General features: G+C 35.0%; 1 protein-coding gene across 1 annotated transcript in view; it reads right to left on the bottom strand.

The window, feature by feature from the left end:
* Positions 1 to 26648, bottom strand: part of AGTPBP1 (ATP/GTP binding carboxypeptidase 1) — a 170935-nt gene that overhangs the window by 66358 nt on the left and 77929 nt on the right. The window contains 3 exon segments of the mRNA XM_082401141.1: positions 8493 to 9208; positions 18126 to 18242; positions 23007 to 23104. Of these exon segments, the coding sequence (XP_082257267.1) occupies positions 8493 to 9208; positions 18126 to 18242; positions 23007 to 23104 (931 nt within the window).

The following is a 26648-nucleotide window of genomic DNA, read 5'->3' as shown; positions in this document are numbered from 1 at the left end:
TCTATTATGCTTTTCTACATAGAAGTTCTTAATCTAGCAGTTACGCAGTTAAGCATAATTTATTTTTAATTTTTATTTTACAAAAAATAACTCATCACTCACAAAGCAGTATATCAAGAAAAAAACCCAGTATCAAAGGATTATGATATAAATCCTTGATTTAGAGTCAATGTCGTAACTTTCAAAAGTCAAATCCTTTCTAAAGAAACAAACTTTTAAAAAGGTATTAATTATAATAATAACAAATCTAAAATTTATATCAACCAGATCTCCAACAATGAAAGAGATGGCACTTATATAAGTACCATACCAAAAAATACAAGTGTTCAAGTATGGTGAATGACTAAATACATCCATTTGTCAAAATAATTTATTAAATCTTAAGGTTGATATCTACCACAAATGTGCAAAAAATTAATACTTACAAAAGTTTGGGGCTTTACTTAAGGAAAATGGTATTAAAAGGCTGATATAATAGCTCAGTTCTACAGCAATGTTCTGTAATGTAAAACAAGGTAAAAAAGCTCGACACCTACAGGGCCAGCAGGTGGTGTACCTGAGGAGACCTGTGGAAAACTGGGGAACGCAGGCTCTGTCTAAAAACAACTGAATGTTGCCAGGCAGGAAACAGAGGTTAAGGATGTCATACCAATTTTCCGAGAAACAGGACAAACTTGGATCTCTATGTGGAATCTCTCAAATGTTAAATGTTGGCATTCAGTTAAAAAACAAAAACAAAAACCTCTGCAAGTGAAGCTAAAATCACGAGCAAGTTGAATATGGCCTACAGGCCACTGGTTTTCAACCTCTGACACTGCATATTAGGGGATATAACTCCCCATTTATATTAAATTTAGATTAGACCTAAAACTAATACCTGAGGGAAATCTTGCCCTGCCCTCAGACCTCATTAATAAAGAGGACAATTAGCCTTTTATTCATACATTTGTGTTAAGCAGCACAGCTTTCATAAGAGGTATCAATCCTTCGTTACTTTACCTCAGCTGCCTATTAAAAAATATGGCTCTCTAGTCAAAACAAAACAATAAATATTTTCTAGGTACCCTTGGGGACTATAACCTCAAACTTATTGACATTCATCGTCAAAGGCTTGGCTCAGAAGAAAATAATTTGTGTAAGGCAGCCTGAAAAATTTGCAGCCCATTCAGTCTAGTAAATACTCAAAAGTTCACATGATATGTGGCCAACACCAAAACTGTACTTTTGTTAGGTTTCAACCAATACAGAACAACATTATGAGAAACAATTGAGTACACCTCATTGCTATATTTACTCAACCATCAGGATATTATGAGATATGTTGTTCATTACATAAGTGTTCTCTGAGGACCCGTAGAAGATATTCTTCATGAGTATGGTATAACCACATATATATGATCACTACGTATGAATACCTAACAGGACAGGCTCATGACGTAGACCAGGCTGACTCTTGGCTCTGCCATTTGCTAGCAGTGTAACCTTGGATAAGTTCCTCAAGAATCCTAAGCTTCAGCATAGTCTTCCATAAAACAGGAGAAATAATAGCAATTTCCTCATAGAGCTGTTATACCATTAAATGACATAATTTATAAGCATATACACACTGCATACAAAGTGCTTTTTACTTATTTCTGTGTCTGGCCCATAAAAACCACCCAATATAAAAGTTTTCTGCTAGTGTTACTCCTACTAATACTTCTATTATCTCCATTCCAGAAGTACCTGAACCATTCTAAATGTGATATAAAGAAATCCAAGGTTTTGCTTTCCTTATTCTGCTTTTGCCACAATTCCTTCACCTACTTTTTTAATTTTAAATTTCTCAACAGGTAATATATTGACCTGGTACAAAAATCAAATATTACATAAAAGTATAAAATGAAGACTCTCACTTTCAACACAACCCACACTGTTCATTTATCCAGTTAACTACTTTTATTACTTTCCTTCCGCAAGCACCTTGATTATTTTATTTAATAATACATCTTGTAGCTCTTTCTATTGGTGTACAGAGATCTTTTTGTTTTTTAATCATTGCAAAGTATTCATAGAATGGATATACCATAATTTATTTAACTAGTCTCTGATCGATGGGCATTTGAGTTGCTTCCAATCTCAAAACAATGTTACAATGAAAAACTTTGAACGTAGATGTGCAAATTACATGTGTATATGTACATATATATCATATATATATATATCATAAATTTTCAGATGTGGGATTAATGTGTCAAAGGAGTTTAATTTTGATACTCTGTCAGACTGCCCTCCACAAGAGGTATTAACAATTGAAAATCCCACCATCAATATATGTGAGAGCCTGTTTCTCCACAGCCTCATCAATAGAATATACTGTCAAGCTTCCACATTTTAGCCAATTTTTGATAGGTGGGAAATATCTCAGTACATTTTAATTTGCATGGTGGGATGGGGGGAGGGAGGTCCACGAGGGAGGGGATATATATGTACATAGAGCTGATTCACTTCGTTGTACAGCAGAAACTAACATAACATTGTAAAGCAATTATACTCCAGTTTAAAAAAAAAAAATGTCTCTTACTTTGAAAAAATGCTGAACATATTTCTGAGGTTAAGAGTCACCACGTTTCTTTGCCATTTTTTTCATTTTATTTTGCTGAAAGTATTTTTGTAAAATACCTTAAATGCTTTTTTAAAACAAGGTAACATGAATTATATTTTATAACATCTATTATTATAAAATACAGCTAGGCAATTTTTCTAAAACATACAGAAAAACAATGTGAAGAAAATCAAAATGCTAATTTTATGTAATATGAAAACAAGGAAAATACACCAAAAAATGCTAAGCACACTTTAAATTGAGATGCTTCATTTTAATTTTTGATCCAACTTAAACCAAAAATATGGATTTCAAGTAATCATCATTATGTATTTACAATACTTTTTTAAATGTCAGTGCATTATCCACATGGAGATATGAATCTTATAATGGATTTTTCCCCTTCCAAATGAGGTGAAGAGATTTTTAATGAAATTTTATTCATTTATTGTACTTTCTTTTAAAAAGATCAGTGATTACATACAAGAAAGATTATCATAAAGTAGAAATTCAAAATGACAAAAAGATATTTTCACTGAATAATTTTAAGGAATCTAATGCTTCCTTTTCTGAAAATAATAAAATAGTAAATCCTCATTAATTCTGACATCAGTCATTTACAATGTTACTGCACTCAGATAGGGATTGAGCTGAAAGTTGACATTTACAAAATGTTTATCATTTGCTCAAAAAATAAGTTTCAGAAGATGAGGCAAATAAGATAAACAAACTAGAATCAATATCCTCAATGTATTTCAAAAAAAAGGAAGCACTTCTGAGTATTTTAGTAATACGTATTACCTGGCCCATATTTGATATTTTATTACAAATACAGAACCATAAAGCCTTCAGACTACCTAGCTACAGGGGTCAGCAAACTTTTCCTATATAGGGTCAGACAGTAAATATTTTAGGCTTTGCAAGGCACATGGTCTCTGTCACTACTATTCAACTTTGCCACTGTGGTGAAAAAACAGCCATAGATAGTACATAAACAAATGGGACTGGCTGTGTTCCAATAAAACTTTATTTATGAACACAAATATGAATTTCGTATAATTTTAATGTGTTACAAAATATTATTTTTCTTTGGATTTTTTTGAGCCATTTAAACATATAAAAACCATTCTTCGCTGGTGGGCTGAACATAAATAGGCAGTAAGCTGTATTTGACTTGTGGGCCAGTTTGCTATCCCTCATCTAGATGAATTATCAAACTTTCTTGATCGTGACCTTCAAGAAATACATTAAAAAAATCACAGCCTTACATACACACACAGGCACACAAGCGCACACACACATACACACACACACAGCTGAAACAAAAAGTTTATAAAATGATACCTGGCTGCACTAGATGTGACACACTGTTATTTTCTCTTTCAATACTGGCTACTAATGGACATCAACCCACAGTTTCAAAAACAGTGATCTGCTTTTAGTTAAGAAAATTGGTATCTGGAGAAATAAAGTTATTTGCTCAAATATACACACACAAAGTCAGTGGGAGAGCCCAGTCTAGAATCCATGTGTTTCGACTTGCTTTTCAGAGTATCCTGACCCGCCAAAACGCCTCACCACGCCACATGGCCTCAGCACTCTCAAGTCAAGTCCAATTGTCCAAGTATTGCCGCTACAGGCATTTGTTCTTGCAGTCTCAAATTAATGTCACCTGAAGGAACAAATAATTCTGAAGTTTTCTACCCGTTATTCAAAAATGATGGGAGAAAAGAAGCTTTGACACATTGCATCTCGCTGCATCGGGATGACACTGCCCACCACAAATTCCACATAAATACTTGACAAATATTTGCAGAGTACATAAAATAAGGAGAAAAAAAGTAACAACCCTCAAATATGAGAGTACTGCTGCCTAGTATGTATTGATAATTCAGAAATATTTTAAGTATATACTTTTTGCATTAGTTACATCTAAAGCAATTAACATTACCGGGGGAAATCCTACACATCTAAATAAACAGAATCATAATGTTTGGTTTCATTGACATAGAGTTATATTCCTGCCTCACATCAAATATCTGACACCCATGGAAATTTTGACAAATGATATGAAAATGGAAATTATGACAAATAAGATGAAAGGTGTTCTTTGCAACACTCACTGTCACACAAAATATATAATGATGCAGCAAAAGAGACTAGCAAAGATTAGATTACTTCATAATTTCTGACTTATTTCTTCTGCAACAAATCAGAAGGCAAAAAAATATTTTTATCAAGGTGATGAAAATCAGTGGGGTAAGAAATCTTTGAAACTTCCAGGAGAAATGGATCATCTAACCCTCCAAGGTGTTTTAGGGTCCTATTTTTCTCATTGTAAATTTTCCAGAGTGGATGCAGGAAACCGGGTTGTAAATCATTGGGTTTTCTGTGTTTTCACTTCCTTGAGCTCCATCTCCTTTGCACTTTAACTTGCACCAACACACCCACCTTTAAAACACATATCCCAACTCTGAGTGACCTTTTTATCATTTATCATGCTGTTTAGTTTCAAAATTATATATTAAAGCTTTGGTTTGAATAACATACAAACTCCGTGGTACATTTCCCTGTGTAGAGAGGCAATAGAAAAAGTCAATTACTTCAGGAAAAAAATCTGAAGGTGGCCTAATATACTCAAGAGGTCGAACTTCTAATCTGTTGATTAGATGCGTAAAGCAATTGCAATGTCTGTGTTTCAGGAATGAGGTGAAAGAATTCACCATAAATATGAAGAAAGAGGGGAGGATTGAGAAGAGCCACAGTAATTCCAGTCTGTATAAACTTCTCCTCTACCAAGAAAGGCATAGTCCTGCAGAGACAGCAAGTAGACTATGGGACTATGGGTGGAATAATCCTCTCTTAAAGACCCCGCCAGGCAATGACAAAGCCCAACACTAGAAAAAGCTGCTCAAAGAGGACAGAGGCCACCAGAGTTGAGGGTGTAGCTCCCCACCTGCAGCACAGACATTTTGAGAACCCACAGAGTAGGTATAACAACTATTCGTGGCCATGATACATTCATTTGCAGTACAGCAACACTTAATTAAAACAAGTTTCTTTACTTATCAATATCAATAAATGTAGCAACTGAAAAGGTGATCTAATGTTAATCAGAGGCTCTGCTTAGCAGGAATTTATGTCTTTTATTAGCACAAATGGGTAAAATACTTAAATAAGAGTCTTGACTGAGAAAAGCTTTCATAACAAAGTCCATGAGGGGAAATAAGAAGGATCCTTGGTAGTTAAATTAAGGCTGAGAATCAGAGACCTATATAATAGTTATAGCCCAATTCCACAATCTTCCTTCCTTCTAATCTTACTTCAGATATTATAGGCTAATAAGGAAAATTAAAACTTTCAGACTGAGGCAATTTAATGAGGAAACTTGCTCTCAGCATTTAAAGAACACTTAAAGTTCAGGAAGTGCCTTCTGTAGTCAAGATGACATCTTTGACTTTCAGGAGATAGAGAGGCTAAGCAGTGATGCTGAAAAGGAGAAAAATCTAGCTGCTGACTGATTGTGACTCATGCCAGGCATGTGAGTTCAGGTCCTTCAAAAAGCAAATGCCAGACACAATCACAATCTCTTGCAGCCAACTGTGCAAGAGATCTATTAGGGGAAACAGGTGTGAAAAACAAAGGTGAGAGAGAGCAGTAGCTAGGCGTGAAAGGCCTTCAGGTCTGTCCAAAAAGCAGATTTTACCCCTGGGAAGAGAGAGAACACTGAGTAGGAGAGCCTCACACTGCAGTGCAGCCCTGCAAAAGTCTCGACCATGCCAACAAGAAGCCACAGAGCAAAGACTGCCTATGATCAGATCCCCGCATTGCTCAGGAATGGCTCAGCTCTAGTACCACCATCATGGTCAGCCGATGGCTGAAGCAATGCAGAGAGGACATGGTCTCAGCAATAATGCTGCAAGAGATCTCCAAAATACAGTGGCTGAAGGCTGGGGGCAACTACAAGCCTCACAGCAGGTTCTCTCAGGAAGGGAGAGATGAGAAACTCATTGCCATGGCTGCCACAGCCCACCCTTGTGCTGCATGGATCCACTTCTCCACCCATCTTTGGAGAGCAGCTGCTCCACAGTTCCTGTGGGCCTCTACTAAGGAGACACTTAAAAGAAAAACATGAGCAGAACAAACGCTGTCCCCATCCATCACTGCAATTATTCAGGGCTGCAACTCATCTCCATCCTCCGATATCTATCAAAATTCCCCTCTGCCTCAGCTATCACACCTCTGCAGGTCTTGGCAGCTGATGTGATTAAGTGACCCAAACATTCCTTAGGTGTCTGAGACCCTGGCAATCATATCATCCTCATTCCAGGGTGGCCGTGATGTGTCCACTCACACTTAAAGTTAGTGGATCACTTGAGTGCCACCCATAGTCAACCTGCTGCCATCGTGTAGAAGCAATCCTACCTCCTTTAGCTGATCTGGGTCCTGTCTGCTGGTCCTAGACACAAGAGACTAAAGTAAATCATTGGCAACCACAGCTTGCAGTCAAACTGTACCCTTGCTATGTCCCCTGTGGAAAGACTACACCCACTTTGAGACTAGGACTACTAACGCTGCAGAGCTCAGAGGTGCAGGGACACACGCTTGCACAAAGTTCCCTAGCGGGACACTGTGAGCTACAGTAAGTAGTACTGTTTCTGTTTCCACCTTCTGCTTCCCAGACCCATTAGTCTTTCTACTGGGGATACAGAAGCAAATGGAAGTTTCTAACTTAGTGCCTATACTGCATCCTGAAAGACTGCAGCCCATCCTTGCAGAGTATTTCCTCTGAGTTGGAGCTTCATCTGTGCCTTCTGAAGGCCACTCCAGCACTCCAAGAGGCCCTTCGCCTCTGGATGATGCAGTCTGTGATACAACCAATGGATGACAAGGCAAAGGTCCACCCACCCACCCACCCGTCCCACGTCCCAGCAAAGTCAGTCCCTTGTTCTGATGCTATGTTGTATGTGATTCCACACCTATGGATCAAGGAGTCAATTGGTAGCGTTAAACATATACTAAGTTGCCAAGTAAAAATGATTAATTATATTATATACTAAATATAAAAAATAAATAAGACACAGGTGTTGCCTTAAAGGAGCTAATAGTCTAAGGAGGATCAAATATGCACAGTAATGTCTTCCTTCATCATTACATACCATACTCATAGCAAGAACATATAAATGTTCTTAAGTACTGGTAAGCCACCATCACAAACCCTTAATCATAATCTCTGAAAATAGTCAAGTCGCACCAAAAATGCATTTACGTGCCCAATATTCACTAGTTGGCAACAGTTAATACTAACCATAATTTTTTAAATTAATTGGCAATATTTAATAAGTTCGGTTCTATGAATCCCAAATTTTTATATTGTATATTTCCAATTCCAAATTTTACAACAAAATAATGCTGTCCATATTGCTATTTTTAGATTATATACCTAAATCAAATTCAAATAATAATCAAATTACTAAATTAATATATATTACTAATATAATATTTTTTCAAAGATTACTAAATAATCTTTTTATATTTTCAGAATCATTCTAAATAGAACATTTCTAAATTGTACAATGGTCAGGTTTATTATGCTGGCTTCATTTGAATAGGTAATAAACTTAGAAAATAAAGTAAACCCATACAGACAATTTCAAAACAATGCAAAATTTCCAAAGCAGGATAAAAAATGACACTAACTTTATTTTTTTTCTTTTGATAGGCAAGAAGTAGATTTATTACTACAGGATGCTTGTGAGGGATACAAGCAGGCAGGTGAGGGGGCTCTGCCGACACTAATTTTAATTCAGAGTAATTTTCTTCCTAAATACCCAAAGCAGTTTTCTTCAGCATGCTCCATATTTTGACAATGGTCTCGTTTACGAGGAAGAGGAAATCTGCAACTCACCTTTGTACACCGTAAGGCCTTTCCAAAATAGGCTCTTTGAATGGAGGAGGAATGTGACCAAAATAATCAGGATAAGCCACCTCTGAATATTCTGGGACAGACTTTGTACTTTTCACAATCTCAATATAAAGATCTGAGTCGTGGAGTGTTGGTCCATCAGGAACTTCAACTAATGCTTGTTCCACTGATGCAGTAGACTCAGTGTCTTCATCATCCTCAGTCTCGACTCCAGTACAGCAAAGCTTGCCTAGCTGAACAGTTCTTCCCTCAAACAGAACATTCCCACAAGTAGCCACGTGTGAACATGCGTTAGCGCACGTCAGGGCAGTGACAGGGAGACTGCAGTCCTTCTTCGTTCCTGCAGTAAAACCCGGGGCTGTTTGAGAAGGAATATTCTGCAATGTAATTCGGTCCAAGGCCTTCACAATATCATTGTTTAAGCCATGGCCCGATGAAATAGTTCTGTTCTGATCGCCTAGCTGCTGTTGTAATGTTCTGTCATTATCTTTAATGTCTTCTTTTGCCAGAACCGCACAGGCTGGTTTCTTATTATCTTCATCTCCTTTAGGAGACACAGTCACCTTCATTACAACTCCTTTTCTTAAATTGCCGGAATTCCCAGATGCTTCCTCTCCTGCCGTGGGAACAACAATAGGGCCACGCACTTTTCCCTCAAATACAAAAGCTTTTGGTTCTCTGGAGATTAAATCATAGTCCTTTGAAAATAAAAAATAAGTTTAATCTTTTATATGTAAATATTTACACGTATTAACAAAACTAAGATCATATTCATTTTATATGCTGATTCAGAAACCTAACATTTGAAAATTTTAAATGTGGATAAAACAGGGTATATTTTAATTTTGCTAATAAAAGATAAAATGTTTAACCAGCACAAAATTCATTACACTTATTTTACTTTTTCTATTATAAAAATAGTGCCTATATATAACAAATATGAGAAATTTTAGAAAAGTATAGAGACATTAAAATCATCCAAAATCTATTAAAGGAAACAGAACAGCTAAATTGTTATTCACTAATTCAACAGATATTTAGAGTGTTTGTTTTGTGCCAAGCACTGTTTCAGGCACTTAAGACCCATCAGTTAAAAAACAAACAAACAAACAAAAAAAACTCTTCCCTTTTGCAGCTTATATTCTTCTACAGAAGGAGGAGAGAGGACTGTCAATACAAAAAGTAATAAACATGATACAAATATATTTTATGGAATGTTAGAGGGTAAAGTGTTAAAGCAAAAGAAGAGGGGGAAAGGGGAAAAGTCATTCACATACAGGGGGAAAAATTGTCATTTTGTCATTCACAAAAGGGGGAAAAGTCATTCACATACAGATACTATTCCAAGCCATGAGACTGGACATCATCAGTGGAAAGAAACAGACAGATAAGAGAAGAAGACAAAAGGCTGTACACCTCGGGATACTACAATCTTAAGAGGTTGAGGAGATGAAAATGAAACAATAGGAGATGGAGAAGAAAAAGCTGGGCTGGAAACATGAAAACCAGGGAAGAAAAGTGTCCTGGAAGACAAGTAAAAAAAAGGATGCTGCTGACAGATCAAATAGCCTTTTCTCTTTTTATACTTTTAGACATTTTTTTGGTCTATGTAAGATTTTATCAAAAAAAAAAAAAAAAAAAACCTCAATGGATTTAACCTTTATTCTATTGCTGGGCATTAAATCCTTCACAGAATATGGAAGGATTTAAACAAACAAATAAGATGTATATTTAAGCCATTTCCAAAATTTTGCTATTATAAAGAACTCTGCAATGAACATCCTTTTGCATAAATTTTTTGTTTAGGATAATTTCCCAAGCACTGAAATGGAATTACAGAGCCAGATACGATAATCAATTTTAATGTCTAATACAAATTGTCCAAATGCCTTCCAAAAATACTTATATTAATACTATTCCCAGTAACTGTATATGAGAGTATCTATTTCAACTTTTCTCTTCCTTGACAACATTAGGTACTATAGTTTTTAAAAATTTTTTCTAAAGTGGTAGATAAGAAGTATGGTCTTACTGCCACTTTAATTTGCATTTCTTTGACTACTAGAAAAGCAAACAATTTTCCATATATCTATTAACCAGTTTATTTCTTCATAGGTAATATATTTGTTCCTGGAATATAGGGATTCTCTTGTTTTGTAGTATAAATTCTCACATTTATTTACACACACACACACAGAGACACATCCCTTAACCCATTTTTGCAACAATTTTTCTGGATTTACAATTCATCTTTTAATTTTGTTTAACTTCTACACACACATTATGTAGTCAAAATTAAGACTCTTTTCCTTTGTGATTCATTCCTTAAATATCCACTGTATAAAAACCAGGGATTCAAATATTATTCACTTTCGGCCTCTGCACTATATCTAATCCAAGGAGACAAGGAGGCACAAAGGAGGTAATGGGTAAGTGTCTCTGCATTAAAAGGGCTGAAGGGAAGAAATCTGCATTTAAAAATCTGTTGTAGGAAACCTGGTGGGCTAGGTATCTACCCTACAGAAACATTTACAACTGTTGGAAAATATATTAAAATATTTTGGGAGTTCCCTGACGGTCTAGTGGTTAGGATTCAGAGCTTTCACTGCCTTGGCCCAGGGTTCAATCCCTGGTCAGGGAACTGAGATCCTGCAAGCCACATGGCACGGCCAAAAAAAAAAGATATTAAAACATTTTAAGTATGACAACAAGTGAATAAGAAAGCAAGGATTAAAAACCAAATGGTAAGTGAAGATGGGATCTCAAAGTTTTAAGACTGAAGCTGGCTTTCACTTGAAAAATGTTTGCTAAAACAGGTGACCTAGGGTATAGGTTTTCCCATCTCAAAAAGTATAAAGAACAGGAGAGTAACCCAGAGCTTGCATAAAGTGGGGAGTCCAACAGAAGATACACCTCCCATAAAGATGGAACCCCAGAAAACTAAACCTTCAGTATAGAGGCCCTAGAAATACCCTACCACAAAACAATTAATAGCAAGAAAAGTCAACTGTCTCAAACCTTAGCACTTAAGAGGGTGAAGAATAGCACTACTCACAAAATGGTACCAAAAGCCTGCTATCACATCACATGAATTTGCAGCCTGAATTCACATTATCTGGGTGGTCCAAAAATCCTCAATGAGGAATTTAATCTATTACAGTGCTTGTCAAAAGCAACAACAACAAAAACTTCTGGAATTTCCACAAAATTATAAAGAAAACGAGCAGCTCATGGTAAAAAAAAAAATAAAAAAAAAAACTGCAAGAAATTCAGACACTAAAACTATAAGACTAAGGAATGCCTATATTTAATATGTTCAAAGAAATGAAAGACAAGAAACAAGAAGTTAAAGACTGATGAAACATTTTTTTAAACCTTCTAAAAATCAAAAACAAATTTAAATGCCTAATGTATGTTTCTAATGACAGATTAGATGGAGCAAAAATTAGAACTAGGGAACTGGCAGACTGTTCTGATGAAATTACCTAAATGCAGCACAGAGAAACAAAGAGAAGGAAAACATTAAAAAAAAGAGTTAAAAGATATGGAAGAGAGTTAGAAAATCTACATTCAATTAGAAATGCCAAAAGAGAAGAGAGAGGGAAAGAGAAAGAGGCAGTATCTGAAGAAGAGAATAAAGAATTTTTCCAAATCCTATGAGAAAACAACACTCACAGATTCCAAAACACAATGAATCCCAAACAAGACTTAACAAATATCTACACTTAACAAACATTTCTGGGAAACTGTAGAGCATTGAAGCTAAAGAAACAATCCTACAAGTCACCAGAAATAATTTCTTATAAAGCGAAAACATACACTCAACCCAGCAATTTCACTTGTAGGTATTTATCCAAGAGAAATGAAGGCATATTTCCTACAAAGCTTTCCTACAAAAAAGCTTTGTACACACATGGTAGTATCAATTGTATTCATGATAGCCAAGAACTGCCAACATTCCAATACTCATCAAGAAGTGAATGAATAAAGAAATCGTGGTATATTCATACAATGAAATACTACTCAGCAATAAGGAAAAAAACCACTGATAAATGCAAAACACAGGTGAATCTCAAAAACATACTGAGCAAAAGAAGCCTTACACAAAAGAGTACACACTATATGAGCCCAGTTTTGAGAAATTCCAAAACAGGCAAAATTAACCTGGAGTGACAGCAGATCAGTAGTTACCTGGGCAAGAGATGAGGGTATTGTCTAAAAAGAAACCCAGGCAGAATTTCTGGGGTGACAGAAACAATTCTATATCTTGATGGGGTTGGTAGCTACACAATTGTATATATTTGTTAAAACTCATTGAACCTAAATATTTGTAATTTATTGCATGTAAATTACACTTAAGTAAAGTTGATTTTAAAAAAGCAGCTAGAGGAAAACAGTGACTAACTTTCAAGAAGAATTACAAAATAAATACTTTTTTGGACCAAAAAAGAGACAGACAGACACTATAAAACATTTCAAGCAGGAGGAAAGCAATTCAGACAGAAAGTCTGAGAAACAAGAAGAAATAAAAAATAAAAACGTAGTGAAAATGTGTGTAAATCTTAAACACTGAATCTAAACAAAAAGCAGTAGCAACATATGAGTTTTTTTTTTAAAGCTAGAATTAAAATATAAATTCAAAGCATGTAAGTTTTGAAGGTTTGGGAGGTGTATATAAAGTATCCTAAGTTTCCTTTTATAATTAAGAAGAGAAAAGAAAGATCCTAATTAACTTCAGAATTTAGTAAATACATATATTAACTATTTTATCAAGAGTAACTAGAGGGCTTCCCTGGTGGCACAGTGGTTAAGAATCCACCTGCCAATGCAGGGGACACGGGTTTGAGCCCTGGTCCAGGAAGATCCCACATGCCACGGAGCAACTAAGCCCGTGTGCCACAACTGCTGAGCCTGTGCTCTAGAGCCTGCGAGCCACAACTACTGAGGCCCGCGTGCCTAGAGCCCGTGCTCCATAACAAGAGAAGCCACCACAATGAGAAGCCTGTGCACTGCAACGAAGAGTAGCCCCCGCTCGCCACAACTAGAGAAAGCCCACATGCAGCAACGAAGACCCAACACAGCCAAAAATAAAATAAATGAAATAAATAAATTTTTAAAAAAAGAGTAACTAGAATTTTTGCATATATGTCAAACTTACACTCTAAATGAATGCAATTTGTTGCACATAAATTATACCTCAAGAAAGCTGAATAAAATTAAAATAACAAGACTGCATAGTTTTCATATAAAGGTGAAAAAACTGAAACGAGGAAAAATAATCCAAACAAAGGCAAGAAAAAGACACAAAGACACAGAGATGAAACAAATGAAAATACAAAATAAGATCTCACAAATTCAAATATATGAATAATTATATGTAAGTGATCTAAACGCTCCAGTTAAATAGCAAAGACTCAGACTTGAGTTTTTAAAATCCAACTATATGCTGTTTAAAAGATAAACATCTAAGGGTAACAAGAAGTTGGTGAAAAAATTTTTAAAGATACCAGGCAAGTAACTAAAATTTATGTAACTACATTAATATTTTTTTAAAAAAACTTTTTGCCTTAAAGTCTTACAGATAAAAACTAACTTCAATAAAAGGTTCAATCTGAGGGAATCCCCTGGTGGTCCAGTGGTTAAGAATCCACCTTCCAATGCAGGGGACGCAGGTTCAATCCCTGGTGGAGGAACTAAGATCCCACATGCCACAACTGCTGAGCCTGTATGCCTCAACTAGAGAGCCCGCATGCTGCAAACTACAGAGCCCATGTGTTCTGGAGCCTGTGCGCCGCAACTAGAGAGAAGCCCGTGTGCCACAATGAAGAGCCCGCGCACCACAAGGAAAGATCCTGCATGCCGCAACTAAGACCCGATGCAGCCAAAAAAAAAAAAGGTTCAGTTTGAAAGGAAGAGAAATCAATTTACACTTATACACATTAAATAATAAGCCTCCAAAAATATGTAACAAAAACTGACAGAGCTGCAAAAAGAAACATATTTGCAATCATAGTGAGAAATCTTTAACACACTTTTCTCAGTAATTGATAACACAGGAATAAAAATCCATAAGGATAGAAAATTCTAAATTAATTAATTAAATTCTAAACTAAACTAATTAAATTGTGTTAATTCTAAAGACAATTAACAATCTTATCCTATTAGGCGAATATACAACTGTGCCTAACTGCAGCAGAGTTCGTTTCAAAGACATGAGAAATAATAACAAAAGTTGACCATATTCAAAGTTATAAGCCTCAAAAATTTCAAAAGATTATAATCATAAAGGATATGTCCTCTCATCCTACTACAATATGCTAGAAGTCAATAAAAAGATAAACAAAAAATTGGAAATTAAAAAGCCAACTCTGGGGCTTCCCTGGTGGTGCAGTGGGTGGGAATCTGCCTACCAATGCAGGGGACACGGGTTCGATACCTGGCCCGGGAAGATTCCCACATGCCGTGGAGCAACTAAGCCCGTGTGCCACGACTACTGAGCCTGCGCTCTAGAGCCCGTGCTCTGCAACAAGAGAAGCCACGACAATGAGAAGCCCGCGCACCACTCGCTGCAACTAGAGAAAGCCCACGCACAGAACAAAGACCCAACACAGCCAAAAATAAAAACAAATAAATAAATTTATTAAAAAAAAAAAGCCAACTCTGACATTACCAATGAATCAAAGGAAAAAATCATAATGGAAAAAAAGTTTCAAAACAAAGATAATGAAAGCACTAAATTTCAAAACCTGTGTGATGCAACTACAACAGTAATTAGAGGGAAATTTATAGCCTCAATATGTAAATATTAGAAGAGAAGAAAAGCTGAAAATTACTGGACGTCTATCTTAAGATGATAATAAAAAGAGAGAGAGAGAGAATGAAAGCAGGAAATATCAAGACATGGCACTGTAAGCATATCATTTAGAAATATGGGGATTAACTTCAAAAACATATGGAAAGGTGATTGTAGGAAACAGCAGATAGGAAGGAGACTACAGTTTTTCCTGATTAAACTATGTAAAACTATTTGCTCTTTAAACTTTGTCCATGCATAACTTTAATAAAAATCTAAAACCAAATTAAAAAGAGGGGAAAAAATAAACATAACAAAATTCCATATGGTAAATGTCATCATGCTACCACAGATGTATGAAAATAGAGCTGTGAAAATGCAGGATTTTGACACTTCTAATATTCTGCTATCAAGAAACAAAAGAAAATAAAACTATACTTGTCACTACAAATAAATAATCATAGCTTTAAAAGCATGCGTAAGGTCCCCTCAAAAAAGTCTGTTGCTAACTACTTTAATAATTCTTTATGTGGACTTCAAATGTACTCATTCTGCCTCTGTCAGGCCACTGAATAGTAGCTTTAACACATCTGGAAACAAAGTGGGTGGTGTTCAGGTAAAAACAAACACATCAAGCAATTTTAAGCTTCAGTGGTTGATGTTGAAAGTGACATGTAAATCCAAGTGGAAAAAGTCATAATCAAAATTAATTCCATTTCTGTTTAATATCTCATGATCTGCCATCTCATATCATTGTATCATTTGATACAATGATAGATGAAAAAAATTCAAACACTTTCTATTTAGAACCAACCAATTATTTTTAATTCTCAAAAATACATCACTTAAATATTGCTGCCTATACATAGTTCCAACACACACTTAAAAAATTAGAGACTAAAGTGTTTGAACAGTGCATTCCTCTGAAACTGAAAAATGAGAAAGAGTGCCAACACAATTACTTTAGAATGATTTTCCAATTACGCACATAGAAGAAAATGTGCTATTTCCTGCAACATATACTATATACATAGACCTAACTACTATTCTACTTTAAGCTTTAAAAATATGGCATTAATAAATATGCACTACCTGAAATACTGGAAGTAACTTTTTTTGCTTAAACACAATAAAACACAATAAAAAGGGGTAACTCACTTGGGAAGAATCCTCAGAGCTCTTAACACTCAGACACACCTGTCTTTACCATCTGACCCTGGTCACACCAAGTCAGGCCAAAAGTACAAGTCTGTTCTAGGAGCAGTCAAACTAAAGGACAAGTTGGCCAGCTCTTCAAAGGTGCCAAGCAGGAAACCATCACAGGTGGCCTATTCTGGTTGTTGAACTAATAGGCAAACGTACAAGTACTCATCAACATAGTCTACAAGAAAGAACTGGCTTGTGAAATAATGCGAATCAAAATCCTGACCTTAACACCTACTAAAAAACTAGTCATCTCTATTCCCACATCAAAACTCCTATAGTTTTTACTCACATTATATAATTCTTATATGTATACAAATAGAGAAGAAAATAGGTCATTTCTTTACAGAATAATCAATTCCTTCCCCAAACCCCTTCCACAATATATTTTTTCTGCTTTAAATTGGCAGTATTTGTTATCTCTGGGATTTTGTTTTAAAGTGGTTCTTAGTTGGGCACAAAAGTGTGAAAAGAGCAACCAGATACTTCCTGTAGGTGGCATGAAAGAAAATCACCCTGTATCCTTTCCCAAATGCCTCTTCTTGTCTTCTTCTTTTTCTTTGACAAATAACCTCTCCTTCATTCCTGCCCTCTTTCTACTACCCCTGATTTCAACGTACCTTCCAACATACCCCAAATCTATGGGGAGTACCAAGACACTGGGGGAGGGGGAGAGGGAGCAACTTGCTGCTTCTTCTATTGCATCCAAAAGCTCATTAGTTCCCAAAGAGAAACCTGAATAATTAGAACTGTGAAATGTAAACATTAGCTACAAGTATTTCTCTGTTTTTATTTCTCACATATAGCTTCACATTTCAGTTTTTTTTCTTTGAGCAACCAGGAATTAAGTGTGTGAAACTTGGTGGGGGGGGGGGGGAAGAGGGGGAGGGATGGGGGTTTTGCAGCAAGAGCTAAATAAATCTAAGATTATCAGTTCAAACTCTTTATTTTACAGTTTAAGATTCTGGGCAGTTTCAGGGACTTACTCAAGAACCCACCACAAGTGAGCGGCAGAGTGAGCGTAAGAAACTATATTTACTACTAGCCATCAATTCAATCAGCTTTACTTGCTGTGCAATCCAAGCTGAATACTATATTCTAGTAAATAAATGAGGGTAAGAAATGTTAACAAGAAGTCACTGTCCTTATGAAGCAACTTAGATTCAAAGACTTCCAGTTGTCCTCTTTCCCCAACCTTCCATGCTTATATGGTGACTATCAGGAAAAACAATTCAACGAGCATAGACTATATTTTTAATTAAGCATTTTCTCAGCTCTCATCTCCCCTCAGCTGAAAGCAACTGATAAAAATAAGGCTTTAACATAAGATTCTGAAATGCCATTTTAAAGATTATTTTTTAAAAGAATAAAAAACTATGTCAATTAACTTGATAAACAAAAATGATTAAAAAATTTAAAAGCTAGTCCAAAAATTAAATGGCCTAGTCCCCTCGTTTTACCGACAGCAATTTGTAGCTCAGAATGCTGAAATAATTGTCCAATGTCACTCAGAAAAGCAACAATACTTTAATTTTTTAGAAGTGAAAACAGTGATTATAGGTCTAAGAAAAAAAGAACTTTTTCTTAAAATTAGTTAAGATGCTGAATTTTCTGTATACCTGAAAATCATCAACAAGCTCAGGGAAAAGGTGTTCATACATTTTAAGTTCTTCTATTGTTCGTCCTGGTTCTTGCTGGGGTTTTAGTTTGTTAATATCCGTTTCAATATCATCATTCTGAAATAATAAAAATGGTATGTCACCAATTAAGAAAAACGAAAAATTACAAAATACATTTCAGATTTAAAGCTTTCCAAATTATTAATTACATGTACATAGAGAATAATCACTGCAGAAAGGTTGTATTAATTTCATTGTAAATTAAAATTTGCTTATATTTTTTGGTTGTTATGTTATTGTTATTTTGGTTGTTATGTTGTGTTTTCTTTTTATCAAAGATTATTCTAACATAGCATGGTATTTGGGCTCCTCAAGATAGAAAAACTAACATCAAGATCGATACTAAACTACGTTCGCCCCCCCAACCTCCCCAACTGCCATCGTTTCGCTCAGATTAAAGGGCAGTAAAACTTAAGAAAACTAAATTGAAAAACGTAAGCATATGATGGTGGTGGTGATAAGCAAAATAACTAACTTTTATAGAGCAATGAAAATATGTGAGGGGCTATGCTAAGGATTTTACATAATGATCTAATTTAATCTGCATAAGAATACTATGAAGCAGATAGTATCATGACCTCCATTTAATTAAAAAGGAAACTGAGGTACAGAGAGGTTAAGTGGCTTGCAAAGAGAGGAGCCAGCATGTGAAATCACTAATCAGTGATTTCAAAGAATACACTGTTAGTCAATATAACGCATTGCCTCAAGAGCGACTAATGGTTATCACGCACCCTTAGAAAAGCTCATTACCACCATTCACTCTGTTTTTCAGGGAAAAAAAACAATGAGGAGTGGAACAACAGCCAAAAATGATTTCCACGTCCCTTCGGGGAAAAAAAAGAGGGTAAATGTAAAGAAATATGACCTCGGAGGAATAGGGTATGTATCCAGGATCAATTTGATCTGTGTGTGTACAAAGAGCTAATGTACATCATGATGGAAAGACAAGTGTGAGTTACCTACTATCCAAGCTATTTTCTAGGACCCTCAACAACTCTGGCCTTTCACAAATACAAATCCATCATTACCTTCACTGATGGCTAAAGAGAGATAATAAGACCACTTATTAATTTTCAATTGGTATTCATCTTCAATTTTACATTTATCTTACTATCAGAGTAAAGTACTTATTTTTCAGACTTAAATTCATTCTACTATGTGTCAATCCTTAAAATGCTTTATATACATGTACCTGATTATATTTATATATTGTCATATTAACACACAATTTAAAAAAGAACAATATACTATATATTTCTCATATTTCATATTCAGGAATTTAGCTATTATTTCTTTAACCAATAAAAAGATTTTCCCCATTGCCATAAATAATAAAGACTGGTTTTATTTAAAGAGTATCATATTAATTACTGTATCATAATTGTGTAATTATTATTACATGAATATATAATTTCATATATCCTTAAATTATGCACTGATGAACCAAAAAAATGTAACTTTCTTGATTAGCATCTATTAAAGTAGATAATACTTTCCAAAGAATAAAAAATTTTTAAAAGGTATTCCTTTCTCTAAACATACTAGTAGTTCAATATTCATTACTATTTTATGAAGATATAGCTTTACAAAGTAGCTATTTTAAAAATTAAAAAAAAATTTTCCTGTAAAACAGGCACAGTGAGGAAAGAAAACTATACTTTGAGAGGTCAATAGCAAGAAATTTTGTGTTTTGGTTCGGGGGGAAAAAAAAGATAAAGAGCTCCTGACACACTCAGAAGAAATAAACCTCCTACTACTCCTTAAAGTTCTTCTAAAATTAAGGAGAAAAAAAAAAGAATGCATTGAAGCTTATATACTGACAAGTCCTGGCAATCTGGAGACGACTCTTCTACAACAGAACCTCCAGGTTTCTATAAATGCTCCAAACTCTGAAAAATCTGGGGCAAAGAGAATTGAATCACTATGGTGAGGAAAAAACAGTCTCTATGACTACAGTCACATTAGAACACAGATATTATACCCACTACAATGTAGCAGGTTCACCTAAAGCATGAAAAAAGTGATGTGATTTAGATAAAAAGGAAAAACTAAGGAAAGTCCAAATGTAACAGACAACGTGAGTAAGAAGCAGACAGTGGTAAAGAAGAAAAATAAGATAACACAGCTCAGCAGTGTCAAAGAGCCAACAATTCTGTAGCCCTTGAAAAAAAGTAATATTTAGCAGAGCAGAGTGGTAAAGAAAGCAAACATTCACACTGGACTGGTTTATTCTGCATCTTGGTCCCACCTCTTATCAGCTACACCAATAACCTTTCTGTACCTCTGGTTTCTAATTATCAGCCCTGTAAAGCAGAGGTAATAATACCACATACCTTATAGGATTACTATCAGGATTTAATGGTTACTACAGGCATACCTCGGAAATATCTCAGCTTCAGTTCCAGGCCACCATAATAAAGCGAATGTCGCAATAAAGCGAATTTTTGGTTTCCCAATACATACAAAAGTTATGTTTATACTATACTGTGGTCTATTAAGTGTTCAATACATTATGTCTAAAAAAGTAATGTAAATACCTTAATTAAAAAATACTTCATTGCTAAACAATTACAATAGTAACATCAAAGATCACTGACCACAGATCACCATAACAAATATATTAATAATGAAAAAGTTTGAAATATTGTGAGAATTACCAAAATGTGACACAGAGACATGAAGTGAGCAAATGCTGTCGGGAAAATGGCACCAACAGACTTGCTCCACACAGGGTTGCCACAAACCTTCTTCAATTTGTTAAAAACGCAGTATCTGCTAAGCTCAATAAAGGGAAGTGCAATAAAACGAGGTACGCCTGTATATGTAAAGTGCACGGACTAGCACAGGATTAACTGTTCAATAAATTCAATCTATTATTTTTTCTTATTATTGTAACTGCTGTGTTAAGGTAAAATGGGGAAAATGTGAGCAATCTCAAATACCCCAGTGAATAATGCTGCCAATAACTGTATTTTATAGATGTGACTGTCAAAAAAGACAAAGAAATCTGTGGAAATGTTCTAAATTAAAGGAGACTTAACAGAAATGACAATTAAATGCAATACCTGATGCTAGATCCTATACTGGAGAAAGAAAAAAAATCTTTTAAAGGGGATTATTAGATCAGCTGACAAAATGGAATGTGGATGGTAGATTAGAGAAAAATGATATATCACTATAAATGTATTAAGTTGGTAATTGTATTGTGGTTATGTAACAGAATACAGTCAGTCCTCCGTATCCACAGGTTCCCATTCCTCAGATTCAACCAACCATGGATTGAAAATATTAAAAAAACAAAACTCCAACAAGTAAAACATGAATTTGCGGCACGCCAGCAACTATATACACAGCATTTACTTTGTATTTACAACTATTTACATAGCATTTACATTGTATTAGGTATTATAAGTAATCTAGAGATGACAAAGTATATGGGAGGATGTGTATAGGTTACATGCAAATACTATGTCATTTCATATAAGGAACTTGAGCATCTGTGGATTTTGGTATCTGAGGTGGGTCCTGGAACCAATTCCCCCTAGGACACTGAGAGATTACTGTATCACTGTCCTTAGAGAAAATATACACTAATGTATTTAGGGGTAAATTACCATGATACATAATATATGGAACTTATCCCCATATGATTTTTTTAAAATTTTAAATATGTATTCATGCATACACACTATTTCCAAGCAGAAAAATTAGAATCACTGTTATAAATTCCTACCGAGTTCTATTTCCCTGCCAATCTCCATCTTTACATCTGTAGTGGTCACAACAGATATTTTTAATGAGGACCCTGAGCCATGAAGAATAAATTACACTCAACATACTTTGTTTTTAATACACATGGAAACATACATAAAAGAAATGTTTCCATCAAAATACAAAACTTTAAATTATAAACTGAATATTAATCTAGGAAATTTTACTATCTCTAAACACTCACTTCCCGAAGAATCCAAACAGTTGATTTTAATATACCTCCTGTTATCTAAGGAACACTTTACATGCAGAATATAAACTCTTCTAACTTGGATCCTACCAGTTCTTTCACCATATCAAGTCCAGAACCACCAACACAGTTACCCCAGATTTTTTGCCTTGAACACCAGAGCCTGCACTGTTTTTCGTCTTTGTAGCTTCTTGAGGCCAGGATGCATGCCATCACATTGTCTAGACTGGCTACCATGACAATTTCACCAAAGCTTGGTGATCACATCTGGTGATAATAAAACTGGTTCCACATCTGCTATTAAGATAGAAATCTCCTTCCAGTATCTTAGATTCTATCTCCAGAGAGAGTCAAATACTCAGTGTACCCCAATTTTGATGTAGCATTTCAAGACAAAAAGGCCCCAGCAGACAAGAGTCAAATGAACTCCCTGTGCCCCAAAAGGCATTAAGCTAAACAGTTGAAAAATAAAGGAGTTAAGATGCTTTTCTGCAGATACTAAAATGGCCCCCTCTACCACTTAACAAAGCAAAACGGGTTGCCACCGAAGAGTCTCAAAAAACACTTTCCTTCAACCTTAGATTTCCTTAGACTTTAAAATCTAAGCCAGAAAGCTTAGATAAAATCTTCCTTGTCAGAGAGAGTGAAAATAACTTATTTTAAGGCCCTTTTCAGACTAATGTATTCAAAGCAACATTATTTTCCTTTCAATAGCTTGGTGTCCATAGTCATCCATGATAAAAAGATGTGGACAAAACAAATTAATCTACTGTTAGCTATACATATCTACCCAATCTTTGTTCTACACCTGTGAATACAATTTATAAAGTTGACTAAACACAGAAATTTATACCAACCTTAAAATTTTTATCTAGGTCATCTTCATTTTCGGTTTCATTTTCAGCTTCTAAATCAATATCATCGTTGTCATCACTTTCATCTACTACGTCATCCACTGTGATACAAAATGTGCTATAAGTAGGTCAGAGGTAAGCATTCTATAACATGCACAACCAAAAGTAGAATGTTATATATATATATATAACACTGGTATTTCAATCACCAATGGAAAAGTAAATGAAATTTCCTTATAAAAAATGTCTCTAAGGTTGTTCCAGGTGTTGAAAAACCTGTTAGATGAAGTGAAAGTACTTCAAAATTTGGAAAAGCACTCTAAAAATGTATGAGCTTTTTTACTAATGTTGTCACGTTCTAAAAAATTAATAATGTCTTACACTGCAACAGCCTGAATGAAACACCTCGCTTCCTGTTTATGATAAATTTCAATAACTCTTTTCATCCATTTACAATTCACTCCCCATTTATTTCTTTCACTGACTGCCATGTACCATGCACTGCGTTGTGTGCTGGGAATTTTTTAAAAGATGTGTAAATATAGTCCCTGCCTCAGGGAGCTTATGAAGTTAAAGAGAGAAAGAGCAAAAAATAATTATAATACAAAAGGTATACACTAATGAAGGTGTATACTTAAAAATGCCATGGGAATGGAATAATAAATGCAAACTGCCTGGGGCCAAGGTTATTAGTCATCACTTCACAAAACAGGTAATAATTAAGCAGTATCTTGGAGAAAAATATAGCAGCTTTCTGGGTGAACATAAGAGTGTGTGAGTGTGGCTTTTAAGAAGAAGAAATGATAATGCGAAAATAAAGAATTTAAATTATATCTTTGGAAAATAAGTTAATCGTGACTTAACTTGTATGCTTGAGAAAGTACTGCGAGAAGCAAATAAGAAAGAGAAAATGAAGGGTATGATGGGCCAATTAGTTTAGATTTTCACCCCATGGATGATAAGGACTGGGGATTTTAAAGAGGAGAGTGATTTAACTTACATTTTTCAAAAGATCACTCTGGCAGGTATGAGAAAGGGAGCATATATATGGAGGGGGACCAATTAACAGAGGAAAAGACAGTAACTGTCTGGACCAATACAGCAGTAATGGGGATGAAGAATGAATATGCATTAGAGAAAAACCCAGGAAATAGAATGCAAAAGGACATGAAGACCATAGAGGTGGAGGATACAAGAAAAGAAGAGTAAAGGAGTACTCTGAGAGTACTCATGTAAGCAAATGAGTGCATTAAAACAAAGTAGAGAATATTTGTAAAGGACATTTTTCTAAACTTTGTTTTTATTTTTTGACTCTATTGAGGAATAATTGACAATATAACTGTATATATTGAAAGTGTAAAATGTGATGACATATGGTAAAATGGTAAATCATGGTAAAATGATTATCAAGATGAAGATAATTAATACGTCCATCACCTCATATGGTTAACACTGTTAACACTTTGTGTATGTGTGTGTGCGTGTGCATGTGGTGAGAATGCTTAAGATTTACTCTCAGAAACTCAATACACAATGCCGTATTACTAACTATAGTCACCATGTTGTACATTAGATCCTCAGAACTTACTCTTCTTAAAACTGAAAATGTATACCCTTTGACCTTATCACCCCATTTACCATTCTCCCAGCCCTTGGAATCCAACTTTCTATTCTGTTTCTATGAAATCGTTTTTGTTTTTTTTTTTTATTCAACGATTCCACATATAAGTGATACCACACAGTATTTGTCTTCCTCTGCCTTGCACATTTCACTTAGCATGAATGCCCACCAGATTCATCCATGTATCCATGTTGTTGCAAATGGTAGCATTTCCTTTTTTTTATTGGCTGAATAATATTCATATATATGATATATGTACATCATATATATGAATCACTTTTCCTTTATCCATTCATTCATGGAAAGACATTAAGGTTGTTTACAAATGTTGGCTATTGTAAATAATGCTGGAATGAACATGGGTATACAGATATCTCTTTAAGATAATGATTTTGATTCCTTTGGATATATACCCAGGAATGGGTTTGCTGGTATGGTAGTTCTATTTTTAATTTTTTGAGGAACCTCCATGTCCTTTTCCACATTAGCTGTACCATGTTACATTCCCACCAACAGCGTATAAGGGTTCTGTTTTCTCCAAATCCTCGCTATTTGCTCTCTCTTCTTTTTGATAATAGCCATTCTAAGAAGTGTGAGGTAATATCTCTTTGTGGTTTTGGTTTGCATTTCTCTGATGATTACTGATGTAAGGCACCTTTTCATTATCTACTGGCCATTTATACACGATTCTTTGGGAAAATGTCTATTCAAGTCCTTTGCCCATTTTTAATTGGACTACCTTCTTTTGTACTATTCGGCTATGTAAGTTCTTTGTATTTTTTTGATATTAAACCCCTATTAGATATATGGTTTGCAATTATCTTTTCCCATTCTGTAGGTTGCCTTTTCAATATATTGTCTCCTTTGCTGTGCAGAATCTTTTTAGTTTGCTGTAGTCCCACTCGTTTATTTTAGCTTCTGTTGACTGTGCTTTTGTTATCTTACCCGAGAAATCACTGTTAAGACCAATGTCAAGGATCTTTTCCCTTAAGTTTTCTTCTAGGAGTTTTATAGTTTCAGGCCTTATATGTAAAGTCTTTTATCCATTTCGAGTCAATTTTTGTGAATGGTGTAAGACAGGGGTCCAGTTTCATTCTTTTGCATGTGGATACCTAGTTTTCCCAATACCATTTATTAGAGACTGTCCTTTCCCCATTGTGTGTTCTTGGCACCCTTATCAAAAACCAGTTGACCATAATATGTTTGGGTTTATGACTGGGCTCTCTAATCTGTTCCACTGGTCTATGTGCCCTGCTTTACTTGAGTACCATACTATTTTGATTACCATAGCTTCATAATAGCTTGAAATCAGGAAGTGTGATGCCTCCAGCTTTATCCTTCTTTCTCAAGATTGCTTTGGCTATCTGGGGTCTTTTGTGGTTCCATGCAAATTTTAGGACAGTTTTTGTATTTCTGTGAAAAATGACACTGGAATTTTGATAGGGATTGCACTGATTCTGAAGATCACTTTGGTCAGCATGAACATTTTCATATTAATTCTTCCAATTCAAGAATACAGGATATCTTTCAATTTTTTTGTGTGTCTTCTTCAATAACTTTTAACAACGTCTTATTGATCAGTGTACAGGTCTTTCAATTTCTTGGTAAAACTTATTCGTAAGTACTTTATTGTTTTTGATGCTATTGTAAATGGGACTGCTTTCTTAATTTCTCTTTCAGATAGTTCATTATTAGCGTGTAGAAACGCAACTGATGATTTGTATATTAACTTTGTGTCCTGTACCTTTACTGAATTCATTTATTAGTTCTAACAGTTTTTTGGTGGAGATGTTACAGTTTTCTATATATAAGATAATGTCATCTGCAAACAGATGATTTCATTTCTTCCTTTCTGACTTGGATGTATTTTCTTTCTTTTTTCTAGCCTAATTGCTATAATTAGGATATCTAGTACTATGCTGAGTAAAAATGGTGAGAGTGGGCATTCAGCTTTTGTTTTTCTGCTGAACTCTTTATCTCTCTTTCATTTCTGAAGGACAACTTTGATGGGTAAAGTTTTTTTT

The sequence above is a fragment of the Balaenoptera borealis genome (genome assembly GCF_965194805.1).
Source record: "Balaenoptera borealis genome assembly, chromosome: 8".
Lineage (NCBI taxonomy): Eukaryota > Metazoa > Chordata > Mammalia > Artiodactyla > Balaenopteridae > Balaenoptera > Balaenoptera borealis.
Note: the sequence above shows the minus strand (reverse complement) of the source record. Positions and strands in the feature narration are given on the sequence as shown.